Source organism: Diplotaxodon limnothrissa, linkage group LG15, assembly GCF_057381915.1.
Source record: "Diplotaxodon limnothrissa isolate DT_005_m linkage group LG15, D_limnothrissa_male_GT1.1, whole genome shotgun sequence".
Classification (NCBI taxonomy): domain Eukaryota; kingdom Metazoa; phylum Chordata; class Actinopteri; order Cichliformes; family Cichlidae; genus Diplotaxodon; species Diplotaxodon limnothrissa.
This window is the reverse complement of record NC_140610.1, coordinates 11,017,958-11,032,131: the sequence shown is the minus strand read 5'-3', so window position 1 is coordinate 11,032,131 and position 14,174 is coordinate 11,017,958. Positions and strand designations below refer to the sequence as shown.

Genomic DNA, 14,174 nt, shown 5'->3' with positions numbered 1-14,174 from the left:
TAAAACTAAAAAACAACAGCAACAACAAAAAACAACAACAACAAACCCTTTTCAGCTTTGCTTAGATTTGCATCTTGACTTAAGAAACACAGAAATTCTCTTCAGTACTATACAAAATCCAACAGATACATGAAAAACACTGTGACTATTAACATTATTATGATTAATGTATAGTATTATTATGTTTATTATATGATTATTATGATTATATTATTATTATATGATTATATTACTGTTATGCTTAAGGCTTTTATAAAGGCTTTTTATAGACCATATATTTATATTTGATTAATTTTAGAAAAAAATGTGAAAATAAATATATTTCTGTCCTATGACAACAGTGAAGCAGCATTCAGTGAGATAATGTTACAGAACCTTAATCGAAAAATTTAATGGAAAATAAAACCAGTATGTGATTGCAGTCTACAATGTTTGTCAGGAAACCTTTGTTTATGTCTAGGAAAGGAGTGTTAGATACTAGATGAGCTAACTTCTGTAGAGATTATGTTGTTTTTTTTTTTCTGTGAACCTTCCGGGTGAACCATCTTTCAAAATAGAGCATCAGTGAGCCGGCTGCAGAATACCCGCGCTGGCTGCAGACAAAACTAATGGAGTCACGAGCAATCGTCGTGACTATCAAAGAAAGGAAGACACACCTCCAAGAAGAATACACCTTGAAAAAAGAGTTTAATAAGAGTCTCATGTCATTAACAATTAATAATACAGAGTTAAAAAATTAAAAGCACCCAGCTTTATGGCAACAATTGATTTTATTAATAGAAACTGGACTGGTTTGAATGTTTTTGTAAAAATTATATTAAAAAATGAAGTAAAAAGTTTTGCTGATACAGACGTACTATTCGCCGTGAACATTTCTATACTGTAACAACAATTAAACGTGTCTTTGGTATCTATTTAAAAACTGCACAAAGTCCCATAGAGGAGCTTAACATTAATATTTAAAGTTAAAAGACAAACAAAATAAAGACTGGCGTGAATTTGTGTCAGTTTGAATCAGACCTACAATGTAAAACATTCCTACATCAAGAGAAACCAAGCATCTTTGTTTGATTTTGATTTTAATAAATGATCAAGGTAAAAAAGAAAAAAAAAGTACACCATTTTACATATCTGGACATAATCATTCTGGTTCTTAGTTAGGACCGAAACTTCAGCTGAACAACAAAATAACATCAACATATGACATATTACACAGTGTCGTCCACAAAAACTAAGCCAAAGTGCAGAAGCAGAGTGTGAAAAACTAAGTGCACTCTTACTGTTTCCATAGGAATTAACAGAGGAAGTAGCAGACAGGTCCTGCTAATTAAATGCACTTAATTAATTGATTGTCAGTGAGTATGAGCACCTATAAAGAAGTAGAACTTTTGGCAGTTTGATGGTCTGCTGCATTCAGGTGTGTGTTAATGCCAAGGAGCAAAGCAAAGGCTGCCTATCAGTCCGGAAAAGTTTATAAAGAAACTTCCAAACAATTTGATGTCCATCATTCTATAGTGAAAAACCTTATTCTCACTATTATATTATATATCTCACTATTATAATATCTTTTGCTATAATGCACAGCATCATATCAGCACATGCACCTCGTACTAGCTCTCAAGCACGGTGGTGGAATTGTAATACTCTGGGCTTGTTTTGCAGCAACAGGAAGTTGCAGTCATTCCTCTGTATACCAAAGTATTCTAGAGTCACATGTGAATGGCCTGGTATGGTAAATGGCCTGTATTTATATAGCGCTTTTTACTAGTCCCTAAGGACCCCAAAGCGCTTTACATATCCAGTCATCCATCCACCCATTCACACACACATTCACACACTGGTGATGGCAAGCTACATTGTAGCCACAGCCACCCTGGGGCGCACTGACAGAGGCGAGGCTGCCGGACACTGGCGCCACCGGGCCCTCTGACCACCACCAGTAGGCAACGGGTGAAGTGTCTTGCCCAAGGACACAACGACCGAGACTGTCCGAGCCGGGGCTCGAACCGGCAACCTTCCGATTACAAGGCGAACTCCCAACTCTTGAGCCACGATCGCCCCGCCACCTTTGTGACAGGGAAAAATTGTAATTGACTCATTGAACAGTAAAATGATCCCAAGCACAGAAGCAAATCTGCAACAGAATGGTTGAAAAAAGAAACGAATCAAGAAGTTGCAATGGCTCGTCAAAGACCAGACCTTAACTGACTGAAATGCTGAAAGAGAGCTGTTCATAAATGATTGGCTGCAAACAATATTACAAAATTCCTCCACAGGGATGTGAGATACTGATAACGTTTATCAGGGCTTAAACATGGGACTCTCCACCATTTGATCTTAGAAATGAAGAAGCTTCACGGATGACAGGTGAAACTTAGAGGAGTCCACTCGCTTTTCTTTCCCAGCCCCTTGGATTACCATGACCTGGATGACTGAGGACCTTCACATAGATAAAGTTTTACAGAAAACATTTACATCAAGTTATTGTTGCTAAATGTGGTTCTACAAGTTACGGAGGTGGACTTAGTGTACTTTCACACACTGCTTCTACATGTGGTGTTCTACATCTGAGGTTGTATTTCAATGCATTTAAGATCTTGTAAGGATGAAATGATTTTTTTAGGTCCTAACACAAAGAACCTTAGTACTGACAGAGGTTTTGCTTTCTTTTTTACCATGACAGTAAGAGGAATACAGTGATATGTGAGGTGTTTTTGGCATTAAAACTGTTTCAGTGTTCCTCTTCTGAATCTCATAAATTCAGAACAACACTGACTCTGACAAGATAGAAAATAAGAAATAGTGGCTCAGTGGAAACTATGCAAATACAGTATTTACAAAAGTAAACCAAGCAGCAATCACTTTATAAATAAAGGGATTTTCTTTCTTTTTGGATTATGTTGCATGAGTGAAATATACTGACCAAAATCTCTTTAACACATGTGAAATTATTGGATACAAAGTAGAAATAATGCTTGACTTCACAACATAAATGTACTAATTAAGATAATACAAACAAACAAACAAACAACATTCTATATTGGCCATTTGTAGTCTATGAGAATTTGTACTAAGAGGTAGTGTTTTGCTTGGAGGTCTGGAGTCTTGCTGATGTGTTATCCCAGCAAACATAAAGACATGTTGGCTCTTTCTTTCTTTCTTTCTTTCTTTCTTTCTTTCTTTCTTTCTTTCTTTCTTTCTTTCTTTCTTTCTTTCTTTCTTTCTTTCTTTCTTTCTTTCTTTCTTTCTTTCTTTCTTTCTTTCTTTCTTTCTTTCTTTCTTTCTTTCTTTCTTTGGCTGTAGCTCAAGTGGTAGAGCAGGTCATCCACTGATCGGAAGGTTGGTGGTTCGATTCCTGGCTTCCCCTAGTCTACATGCCAAATATCCTTGGGCAAGATACTAACCCCAAAATTGCTCTCCGATGCATCCATCGGAGTATGAATGTGTGTGAGTGTTAGCTATAGCGCACTTAGAAAGATGTGCTTGTGCGAATGGGTGTGAATGGGTGAATGCACAAGTTGTGTAAAGCGCTTTGAGTGCTCAGATGAGTAGAAAAGCGCTATATAAGAACCAGTCCATTTACCATTTCTTTCTTTCTTTCTTTTTTTTACAAAAAACCTTAAAATCAGTGCTTATAGTGTATAGATATGGCAATAATAGTAATGAAAAAGCACTTTGCACTGCTTACAACATACTTGTGAAATGTAAGAGGCCAGAACTTTGATTAAATAGCACAGTTAACTCCTAACCAACTAAAGTTCAGACCACATACCACTCGGTGTGTCATGCAAAGATGAACGTTTGGGTCCAGAAGTCAAGAAATATGAGCATGGATGATTTCCTATAAATTCCTCTTAACTTGTCCATTTTGCTTGAGATGCCAAAAAAGATGGGTATGATGCAGTATTGGAAGAAATAAGAATAAAGGCTTAAACAGGTTTGGGCTCCTGCCACGGGTAGCTCAGTATTTTGTCTGTGAAGCTAATTCAGTTATGGCAAAGCATTAAAGGAATATGGCTGCAGTGTGTCCTGGCCTACGTGCAGCCATTTGACCCTGACAGTCTCCTCAGCGCTGCAGTCTGGAGGGAGTCCGATTGAACCTCCTGTTGCCCTCTCTCATCTTCTCCTTGTGTCTGGCCTGGACGAGACTGAACACCACCTCTGCCAGCGTCATGCGTCCTCCTGTCTGCCCTGCCAGGCGGCCATCTGTCCCATCGTTGGCCATCTTACTGCGCATGGTCCTGATGAAATAGGTGCGGACTTTCCCCTGGTGCTCACTTACCTACAATGAAAAACATAGATTAAAAAGTGAAGATGTGTATATTGTCACAGTTAGGCTAAACACAGAGGTTATTCTACAAAATTTGTATGATAATGAAGACTTTCTGAACATAAATTTGCTGCTAGCAAGATGTTTTTATGCTTGCTGGATAACTGAGATGGTTTATCGAACAGAAACCTCTAGAGCAAGGATCCAGCCATAGCAACACATTATGAATCACCTTAAACTCTGAGGTTTTTGTATAAAATGTTTCTCCCACCCTTAAAAAATGCAACATAATAAAATCAAAGGAGATCAAATAATTCCCCCCCTTCTGGAAGTCAGAATAAAGTTCCTAATTCCGAAGATGTCATTCATTGATTTAAGAACCTTACCTTATAGACCACAATGCTGTGGCGTTTTAAAAATAAACAACACTTGTTTAAGCTTAACTACTCTTCATAGTCAGTCTCCACTCACCCCTTTGACAAATATTTCTCCACGCAGCTCCAGGACGAAGCCCCAATCTGTCAGGATCCTTCGGGTGGCTTCGGGTACTTGGATGCGTCCGCTCACACCTGTGCTGTCCATGCGGCTGGCTAAGTTCACTGTGGAGCCCCAGATATCGTACTGCGGTTTGGTGGCACCGATCACCCCAGCGGCCACGGGCCCGTGAGCAATGCCTGCATGAGTCCAAACCCAGACAATAATTTCAGATATTTGCTACAACACTAGAAATCGTGCGTGTGTGCTTTTGTGGGGCTGTGGCAGGGCAGCTTCTTACCCACACGCAGCTGAAAGCGTTGAGTAGAGTTCCTAATAATCTCTTTCAAGGTCTCCTGCATCGCCAATGCAAACAAAACCAGCTCGCTCAGGTGGTTCCATTCATCCATTGATTTCTGGAGGAGACAAAGATAAACATACAGTTTCATGCAAGGAGATAATATCATAACAAGTACCACAAATCAAAGCAAAGCTAATAAGACAAAAGGAAATAAGACCACATACAGAAAAATCTCCCACCTGTTTATCTGGAGCTAAACCTGATGCCGCCATGTAGCAGCTCCCAATTGTCTTAATCTTCTCCACATGGTGAAAATACGGCTCCTCAAACAGCTTGTTAGAAGATAAGATTAAATTACACATCAAGTTTAGCAGCTGACTTATGCAATTAGAGGCTATCCTATTTATCAAAGCAGGACTTGTGTCAACCCACAGCCTGGATTGAACTACACTGTCTCTGTTTTATTTTAACCGATAAATAATTGGACCAAAAGGGATAATCCATAAATAAACCACTGTCATATGATCATTTTGAGTCCAACACTCACCTCATCAAAGCCGGCAATTATCTCATTGAGTAGGCGGAGGCATTCCACTCCTTCATGCTTGAACTCTTTCTCCTCGAAGTACTCATCGAACCCAGCGATGGAGGCAAACATGACGCCCACTTCATCATAGGATTGGGAGTAAAGATCCTAAAAGAAGAGTCATGATGGGTGATTTCTTCAAAATCCTCTTTGTTTGAGTCAGGTAAGGTACTGTGCAAAAGTCTTGAGCCGCCCAACGTTATAAAACCACATCATTTGTTCCAATTTGTTTAGTTGAATTGATGAAAAATGCAAAGTATAACACAGTTTGACAGTCATAAAATAGTATTTTTGCACCAAGAGCGCATGCATGTGCATGATGTGTCTTAAAACTGGACAAGTGGACGACAAAAGAAGAAACAGGACCTGAGAGATGCACCTGGCCCTCAGTTGATCCATCTACTGTTCACTGAAGCCTGATCAAAAATGGTGTCAGTGGAAGGGTGGCTGTCAAGAAGCCATTAATAAGTAAGGGAAACAGGGAGGAAAGTAACTGAATATCCATGGCAACGAGTCTTATAAAGTGGTGAATCCAAATGTGAAATTATGTTAAAATCACCGTCGCTATGTACTGAGGAGGTAAAGCGGTATAACATTGAGTGTCTACAGCCATGTGTAAAACATGGTGGAGGTTCTGTCATGGTTTGGGGCTGCATATCACCCAGTGGGGTTGGAGATCTTTTAAAAAATGATCGGATTATAAATAAAGGAAAGTGCCAGATTTTAAAAAGTACTACATAACGTTAATTTTAATTGTACAATTTCAATATAAGTTAAACCGTAGACAGAGGTTGCTATTCATTGGTCCAATCAGTATTTTCAAAGCACTGATGGTTACTCAGACTGATTCTGCTGTGGACCAGACTATGAGTCAAAAGAAGTGAGGCTAAAGGTTTTGGGGTGTTTCAGCTACCTCGTCATGCTTGCTCCGGTCCAAGAAATGTTGAGCTACATGAACTGGTAGGATGTTGTATAGCAAACACTCATTGTGTTCCCGCAACTCCCTCATGTCTGCCACCTCCTGCTGGGCCTGCAGACGCCACAGGAAGTCCAGTCTGGCAGTAGCCTCCCACTGGATAGAAAAGATACAGCGAGATAGAACATCATCTACCTGCAACACAGTCCTGTGTGACAGAAAACAGTTTTAGTTTCAATAACACAGACCAGAAAGTGTTGCTATAGTGACAGGATCATCTATAAGTTCAATCTGGGAAAATGAAGTGTATGAGCACCTGACGTCCATTATAGAAGACGGCAACAATAAACATGGCCATGAGAAGGAAGGAAATTCCATTTCTTCTGACATAGTGAGACCTGTAACAAAGTATATTAGGAAAATCGATACACTCTGTGGGCAAAAATATACCTACACATTACACTTAAAGGAGATGCTCAGCTTTGGAACACATGGCATGAAGCTCCCAGTGCACAGTTTTTGTGCTGATGTTAATGTAGGATGAGGTTGGCTCAATTAACTGGTGTGGCCCAAAACTTTTGATCATAAATTGTGTATAGAGGCGAATATTTAAATATAGCACTGTGTAGTAAAACTACAGCAGCTGTGCAGTTTGTATGCTGCTCGCTGCTCATACACTGACCTGTGCAGCGTATCGTGGCGCGTGAGTGAGACAAAGGCGAGGTGGCTGAGGTAGGAGTAGACAGCCACTGCTAGCAGCAGCGTTGCCAGCTTCAGCAGAGAGTTCAGACGCAGAAAAACCGCACACGTCACCATGGCAATCACCCCGCTCAACACAAAAATCTAAAGGGAACAAATTGGGAAAGATGAAACAAGCAGTAATAACCTCATTTTACTGAAACCCAATGTGATTTATTGTTAGTATTTTTAATACAAGACAGACATTTGGATAAATCAACAGGAAATCACATAAAATCTCTATAATAATTGTCCCAAATTTAAACTACTGTTTGCTTGCCTCAGGGTAAGAGCAGACAGTGAGTGGACGTGAGCCTGTGCCAGTCTTCTCAGTTATGTCAGCCTCTCCTGTGTTCATGAGGATGCACCACACCTGCAAACAGCACAAAATGTTCCAACCTGATTCTGCATCATAGAGCATAACAAATATAAACCGGTAGTCAAACTTTCTTAAAACTGGTGATTTAAAACCTGTAATGAGGTTTTGCTTAATTTTGTGCTTTTTTCTAATAAAAAGAAGGTTTACTAAATAATTTTATCACTGCAAAAGAACCCCTTTACCTTCTTATATCTAAATGGGCTTTTTACATCACACGAAAGACCCCTGTGCTTACTTCATTTTTTACCTTCTTGCACTCCTCTGTCCTGTTTGCATGCCAAGTGTGCTATAAATATCAGCAGGGAAGTGCAACTTTCCTCTTTTTGCATATGCATTTCAGAGAGGATTATGCAAATTAATGTGCATTTGGTTTACAAGGGTCAGTTACCAGGTGCAATACTGCAGACATACAAAGGAAAAAGTCGTGTTGAAGAACATGGCAGTTTATGTAAATTACTCTTCTCTTGTGTTATTCAGACTCTCACCATGTCAGTAGAGGCCAACCCAAAGTTGATGAAGATCGCTATGAGAGTAAACAGGTTACGGGCACTGTTGTTTTCATGAATCCAGCAACAGAAGTGCTGCAGTGATGAAGGAGTCCACTTGAACTCTTCGGCAAGGGCAACAAGTAGCAGCAGCACGTGGGCAAGCAGAAAGACTGAAAACTGGAGGACAGCAGGGAACAGTCTACGATTGGGGAGGGAAGAGGGGGTTAAGAAGAAGAAGAAAGTGAGTGAAGTCATGAATGTTAATAATATTAATACAGTGTAGAACAGAAAAAAACAAGTTCAGGTGTCCAGTGTGACTGCACGGGTCAGTGCATTCTTTTAAATACCAGCAGGTGGCACCAAAGTAAAGAAAAACAAAAACTTAAGCACAGTAGCAATAAAGTCTGGTCAAAACACTACAGGGAGCTCTTTTTATAATACTGGTTATACCGATGTGGAATTGATATTTATTTAAAATGCTATAAGCTGGATTTAGGTACAAAATGACTTAATGGAATCATAATAAGTGGAATTAACAGTTGTAACATATTGGAGTTTCCTACCTGGGGGCAGGGATGAGGGCCTGGGCAGCCATGAGAAACAGAAGCAGGATGAAGGAGCAGACCAGATTGGAGTTGAACATTTCATCTCTCATCTGGGAGAACTGGATGGGCCAAAAGCGAGAAAAATAAATGTCACTTTTAGCTGCGTCTTTAAAAAACAGTTTGCATCTCTATCTTTTCTTCACAGTCTACCTTGTCCTCGATGTTTGTGTCCTTGAAGACAAGGGTCAGTGGTGTGATGTGCTCTCTGTGCATACGCTCACTACTTCGAAGCTCGATGGCATGCTTGATGCGTTTGTTAATCTCTCTCGAGTTGGACTGCCAAAGGGTGGGCATTGAGCCATTTGTAAAAGCAGCTAGAATCTAAAAGAAAAGAATAGAAATGACTGATTAGGTGAGTACAGGTGAGTCTCAGATGTGCCGAGCTCTTCAGATTCTTCAATTCAAATTCGTCACCACCTGACCAAAGGCACCAAATTCAGCACCTTCCTTTCTGTTTGGTATTTGCGCACTTACGCTGTTCATGTCAACGACAGTCTTAAAAGGTATGTCCGGACTCCAGGTTTGAATTGGTTTTTGAACTTTGGGGGGCTTGATGTGGTTAACTTTGTCTCTGTCCTGCTGAGGGCAGATGAGGAAGGTGTCAATATTGTATTTTCGTAGGAAAGCATTCCTATCACGACCATGGCCCTCTTCTGTCTTGTAAGTGCCTTCTAGACAATCGAGAGTTGCCCTTGAGATGTGGATGCGTCTGTTTCAGGGAGAAAGAAAAATTCATGCAGAAAGAAATTAAAAAATATTGTGGATGATGTAAGACAAGAGGTCATCATTAATGCATCACCAGATGAAAATATATACCCCCTCCAAATGTACCTATTACGAAATTAAATAGCACGTTTTTTATTCTTTTCTTAAATATTATCTTACAGAAAGCCTGGAAACCTGTCAGGCACATCTTTGTCAGGTAACATACTTGACAGGAGTTTCTCTAATGGTTGCTGGTGCTCACCCAGGTATGCCCCCCGCTTCCAGCATGTTGGCGATGCCCACGTCCCAGGACCAGACATCAAAGTGCCATTTCTGCAGACCCAATACCCCACAGAGGACAGAGCCCGAGTGGATGCCGATCCTCATGTCCATGTCGAAGTTCAGCTGCTTCTGTACATACCTGGTGATTTTGTGAGGTAAAGTGATCGTGTCTTACAAACAAAAATAGGATCTTACACTCTCATATGGATACCTATAGACCCATAAGAAGGTGGACCCTTTTTCAAGGTTGACGCAGAAGCATTGTGTTACACAATGTATTGATACACACCTGAATGCTGCACACCAGCAAACTGCCCAGACCTCTGCTTTTACTTAGGTGCTCACAGTTGTTGATCATCAATTAATCAAGTGCACTTAATTAGCAGGATCTGGATGCTACTTACCTGCTTAATTCATGTGGAAGCAGCAAAGGAGTACTTAAAATTTTCACACAGTGCTTCTGCATTTCAGCTTTGTTTTGTGTTAATCTTTTGTTACTTAGCTGAGGTTATACTTACATAATTTTAAAACCACGTGATTTTGGTTTTTTTTAATTAACTTGTGTTTGTGTCTTTAAATATGATGACTGACCGTATAGTGTTGATCATAGCCAGACCCATCTCAACACAATAACGGGCATGGGCACGCTGGGGCTCGGGAACCCCTGACACACAGTAGTAACAGTCTCCCAGTATCTTTATCCGCAAGCAGTGGTGTTCCTGTGATAAAAGAAGAAGAAGAAGGACATTAGAAGCTGGAAGATGTTTTACATCAACCAAAAAGGGCTCGCTCAGGCCCTCACCTCTGCCAGTCGGTCAAAACGTCCAAAGAGCTCATTGAGGGTTCGAACCAGATCCTGGGCTGACAGGTTCATAGACAACAAAGTGAAACCCTTGATGTCTGCAAAAAGGATGCTACAAGAAGGAGAGACGGACTAAAAAGTCTGAAATGACATAGCAAACACTTACTATTGGCATTAGGTTGGCCTGCAACTTGATAATCAGAGTGAAACCCACTTGGCTTATAAATCTTACGAGTCAAGGTTACAAGGTTACAAATTTAACTACTAATATACTAACTCATGCATGTATACCTGACATCTTTGTACTGGTGGATATAGATCTTGTGAAACTCTTGAGGGTTTAGATCATCTTCCATAGCACTCATGTCAGCAATCATCTCCAAGGCAACAAAGCGAGGCAGGATCGACAAAACTAGGCGGTCCTGTGAAGAAGTGTAACAATGTGAGAGTCATGGAAGTGAGTTAATGCAACCAAAGCTTTCATCATAACACAGATAATTCTCTGGCTTTAAATTTCAGGACAGCTCCCATCTTCATTGTACCTGTCTTTGATTCTCTTGCTCTAATTTGAGGCGTCCTTCAATGCAACGACGGGTCTCCAGAAAAACCTGGCGCTGAGCGTGGTCTGTCAGGTAGTGGATGAACAAGCCAGCTGTGTTCATCCCCAGGTACAGCAGGCCTTTGGCAACCACCTGCATCGAAAAAGTGTGAATACTACATTAATTCATGGAAAAAAAGCTTTAAAAAAAGTTTGAAGGGGAAATTGGGGAAAGAGTATTGGACTGAAGCTTGGGGGGAGGGTTTCTAATTCCTTATTATTTGTTGATTAATATGTCAATAGAGACCCATGAGCTTTCAACAAGTACAATGAAATAGTTTTTTTCTCAAATTTTGTAGATTTGTGCCTAACACTGCTGTAAAGTCTAAGAAATCAAACTTTCCATAAGCCTTAACAGTGTATCACTGATTTATCGGCATGATACACATTTAAAAAATGTAACAGTAGGAAAGGACATTCAAAGGGGACTTTTTTTTTCACCTTTCTCAGAAGCAAAGCATCAGTGTAGCAGCATACTATCTCTACCAGAATGTGCAGCATTGAGGACAGGGTGCCCGCACATATGGCCCACAGCAGAGGTAATGGCAGCAGTGTGTATGTTGCGAACAAAGTGAACAAAAGGTACCACGATGGGTCTTTTTCTAGTCCGTACACCAGACCCCCCAGCACCTGTGTGGTCTGTGACAACCAGCTGGCGAGGCCGGCGTAGTGAAGCCACTGTGGGGACACGGAGTCTTTGTGGGTTAACACTATGACGCACAGAACTGTTGCTAACACCATGAACATGCCCGTCAGGCAGCCACGCAAAGTGTCTGTGGAAGCTTCCGGCGCCAATGCCAGGTACAGAACCAACATGTGCAGCTTGGCCACCACGTCTATCACATTGGTGATGACCAGAGAATTACGTCTTTGGGTGGAAGAGTGCTGCTGGTAGAGTTTCTCCAGGTCGTGGGACTTGAAGGTGTGCAATAGCGTGGGTATGTAGACACCACAGACAGTTCGACCCCAGTGGACGAAGAAGTCAGCGTCGCTGGAGTAGTCGTTAAAAGCACCCCCGGTGCTGGTGGAATCGCGAACCAAGGGATGGACTCTGAACGTGGAAGAACGGCGCTTTGTTACCCCACGTGAGGCTTTGCTGCGGATTTGCCTGTTGATGTCCTCTATGTAGGTATCTGTCACAAAGATTTTGCGTGCTGGTTCAACACCCAACTGTCAAAGGATAAAAACAGGATCCTTCATTCAAAAAAGTTACAAGGCTATTATATCTTATTTGGCAAATCAGGGTAGACAAGATTCAGCATGCAAAAATAACAATTACACTTACATGGATAGTCTAAAAACAGCCACATTCACACACAAAGAGGATTAATTAGTCAGCAGCCACTTTTACTGGCCTTTAAAACCGAGGTCACTGGCATCAGGCCAATGCCAAGGTAAAGGCAGCGCTCACTTATTTAGCCAAGTCAACAAATCCTTTTGAAGCAGGAGGAACATTAATTCATCGTTGCATATCTTTCTAATACTCTTTTACTTTTACCCCTATTATGATGTAGAAATAATAATAAAACAGCAGTGCTGCTTCATGCCTTTGGGCCGCTGGTTACTAAAGTATCTGTCTGTGAAATTAAGAGGCACAGGGTTGAGACACTCCTTTCAAACCATGCACAGGTTAAAAAAAAAACAAGGCCTAAAAGGCAAAGCAAGGTTGAGTCTGAAAGCAAGGAAGCTGAATCATCCCCCACCTGGCAGCAGGACCCCGAGGTGCTTCAGCAAACAAAAAAGGCAAAAAATGCTAAAAACCTAAATCCAATCGTTTCTGAGTAGGTGTACAAAGCTGCTACACACCTGTCTCTTTTCACTTGTAACTTTCTTTATTTTGCTTTCGTCTCTTATTTGCCACATGGGGATAGAATGAGTCTGTGTGCTACCGGTTACCTTTATGGATGCTGAATGTTGAGACTTGCTTCTAGAAGGATCTTGTGAGGCTTGCTTTATTATCACATGTCTATTGTAAATGTGAATCATTTTTGAAATATAAATGCCAAAACCATTTCAACACACATTAGATATGCATAATGGTAAGAGCGCATTAAATTGTAATGGTAAGAGTAATAGCTTTATTTTGAAAAGAATCAAAAATTTCATGTGTGCTTGATAGCCATTAGTGAGGTACACTTTTGAATGCAGTATAAAAAGTGCGTCATAAGGCCAGAGCTCCACACAGACAGACACAGCCTCTTCCAGTACACAATACTAGTGTGCACAAAAAAAAAAATCAGAACACATTTACAACAATCTAAAACTCAATCACCTGGGTACTGAGATCCTGCTGCATAATGATGTGTTTTACTGCGTTCTGCCACAGCATCTTTTTCCGCCGCAGGCCAGGGGACATGGTGGGGGTTACACAGGGCAGCTCACGCAGCCCCATGGGGGAGACCTGCGTTGTGTTAGCGAAGGTCACCATGGTGGCGACCTCAGCTGTTGGTATTGGATCAGGAGCAGGTAGGAGCCTGGAACGTGAAGGGAAAAGGGGAGTCAGTAAGGACCAGATTTGGTGTTATTGCTTAAAAAAACATTAGAGTTCATCAGTAAGTTTTATAATAATAATAATAATTACAACTTTATTTATATCACAGATTTGGAAGCTGTTTTGACAGACAAGTCAAAGTAGAATACTAAATTCAAAGAGATAACTGGACATTATGGCCAGTAATTAACATGTAAAGTAAACCCACTTTAATTCATTTCAACTTTCATCTTTCATCTACCTAATTTTGCCTAATATGAATTTGTCTTACAGAAATATTTCATTATGAATGACCTGCAGTGTGAGTATTTGTTTGAATAAATGAGGAAAAGGGAATTTGATTGATAGACTTTTATAAAGAGGAACTTTGGGTGGCTTTCTGTACCAAAGCCACTGATGCATCTACTATCATAAAATGCTAAATATAAAGGATTTTTGCAGTTTGATGCATCTGAATACCCCGCGTGAAGGATTTAATAATCAAAGGTCTTTATGCACTATATAAATTGAGTAACAAATCTGTCTGAGTTCCTTATTCT

General features: G+C 40.6%; 1 protein-coding gene across 1 annotated transcript; it reads right to left on the bottom strand.

Moving 5' to 3' along the window:
* Nucleotides 1-4,066: 4,066 nt before the first annotated feature.
* On the bottom strand, nt 4,067-13,581 carry LOC146617118 (adenylate cyclase type 8). The gene is made up of 20 exons (XM_085373613.1): nt 13,417-13,581; nt 11,586-12,314; nt 11,089-11,238; nt 10,838-10,968; nt 10,547-10,658; nt 10,336-10,463; nt 9,725-9,883; nt 9,232-9,466; nt 8,908-9,078; nt 8,716-8,816; nt 8,150-8,351; nt 7,566-7,658; nt 7,230-7,390; nt 6,864-6,945; nt 6,545-6,703; nt 5,593-5,739; nt 5,285-5,377; nt 5,046-5,160; nt 4,742-4,944; nt 4,067-4,282 (listed from the first exon to the last, which is right to left on the bottom strand). The coding sequence occupies exons 1-20, from the start codon at nt 13,570-13,572 to the stop codon at nt 4,067-4,069; spliced, it is 3,543 nt and encodes a 1,180-aa protein (XP_085229739.1). The 5' UTR covers nt 13,573-13,581.
* Between the last annotated feature and the right edge of the window lie 593 nt (nt 13,582-14,174).

Bases quoted from the DNA above. Each gene is read 5' to 3' on its own strand.
- LOC146617118 (XM_085373613.1), bottom strand. From the start codon at position 13,572: ATGGTGACCTTCGCTAACACAACGCAGGTCTCCCCCATGGGGCTGCGT. The intron at 9,467-9,724 runs GTGAGCACCAGC...TCCCTGAAACAG, and splicing joins GAAGCGGGGGGCATACCTGG to ACGCATCCACATCTCAAGGG. The intron at 6,946-7,229 runs GTCAGTGTATGA...ACTTTGTTACAG, and splicing joins CGCCACGATACGCTGCACAG to GTCTCACTATGTCAGAAGAA.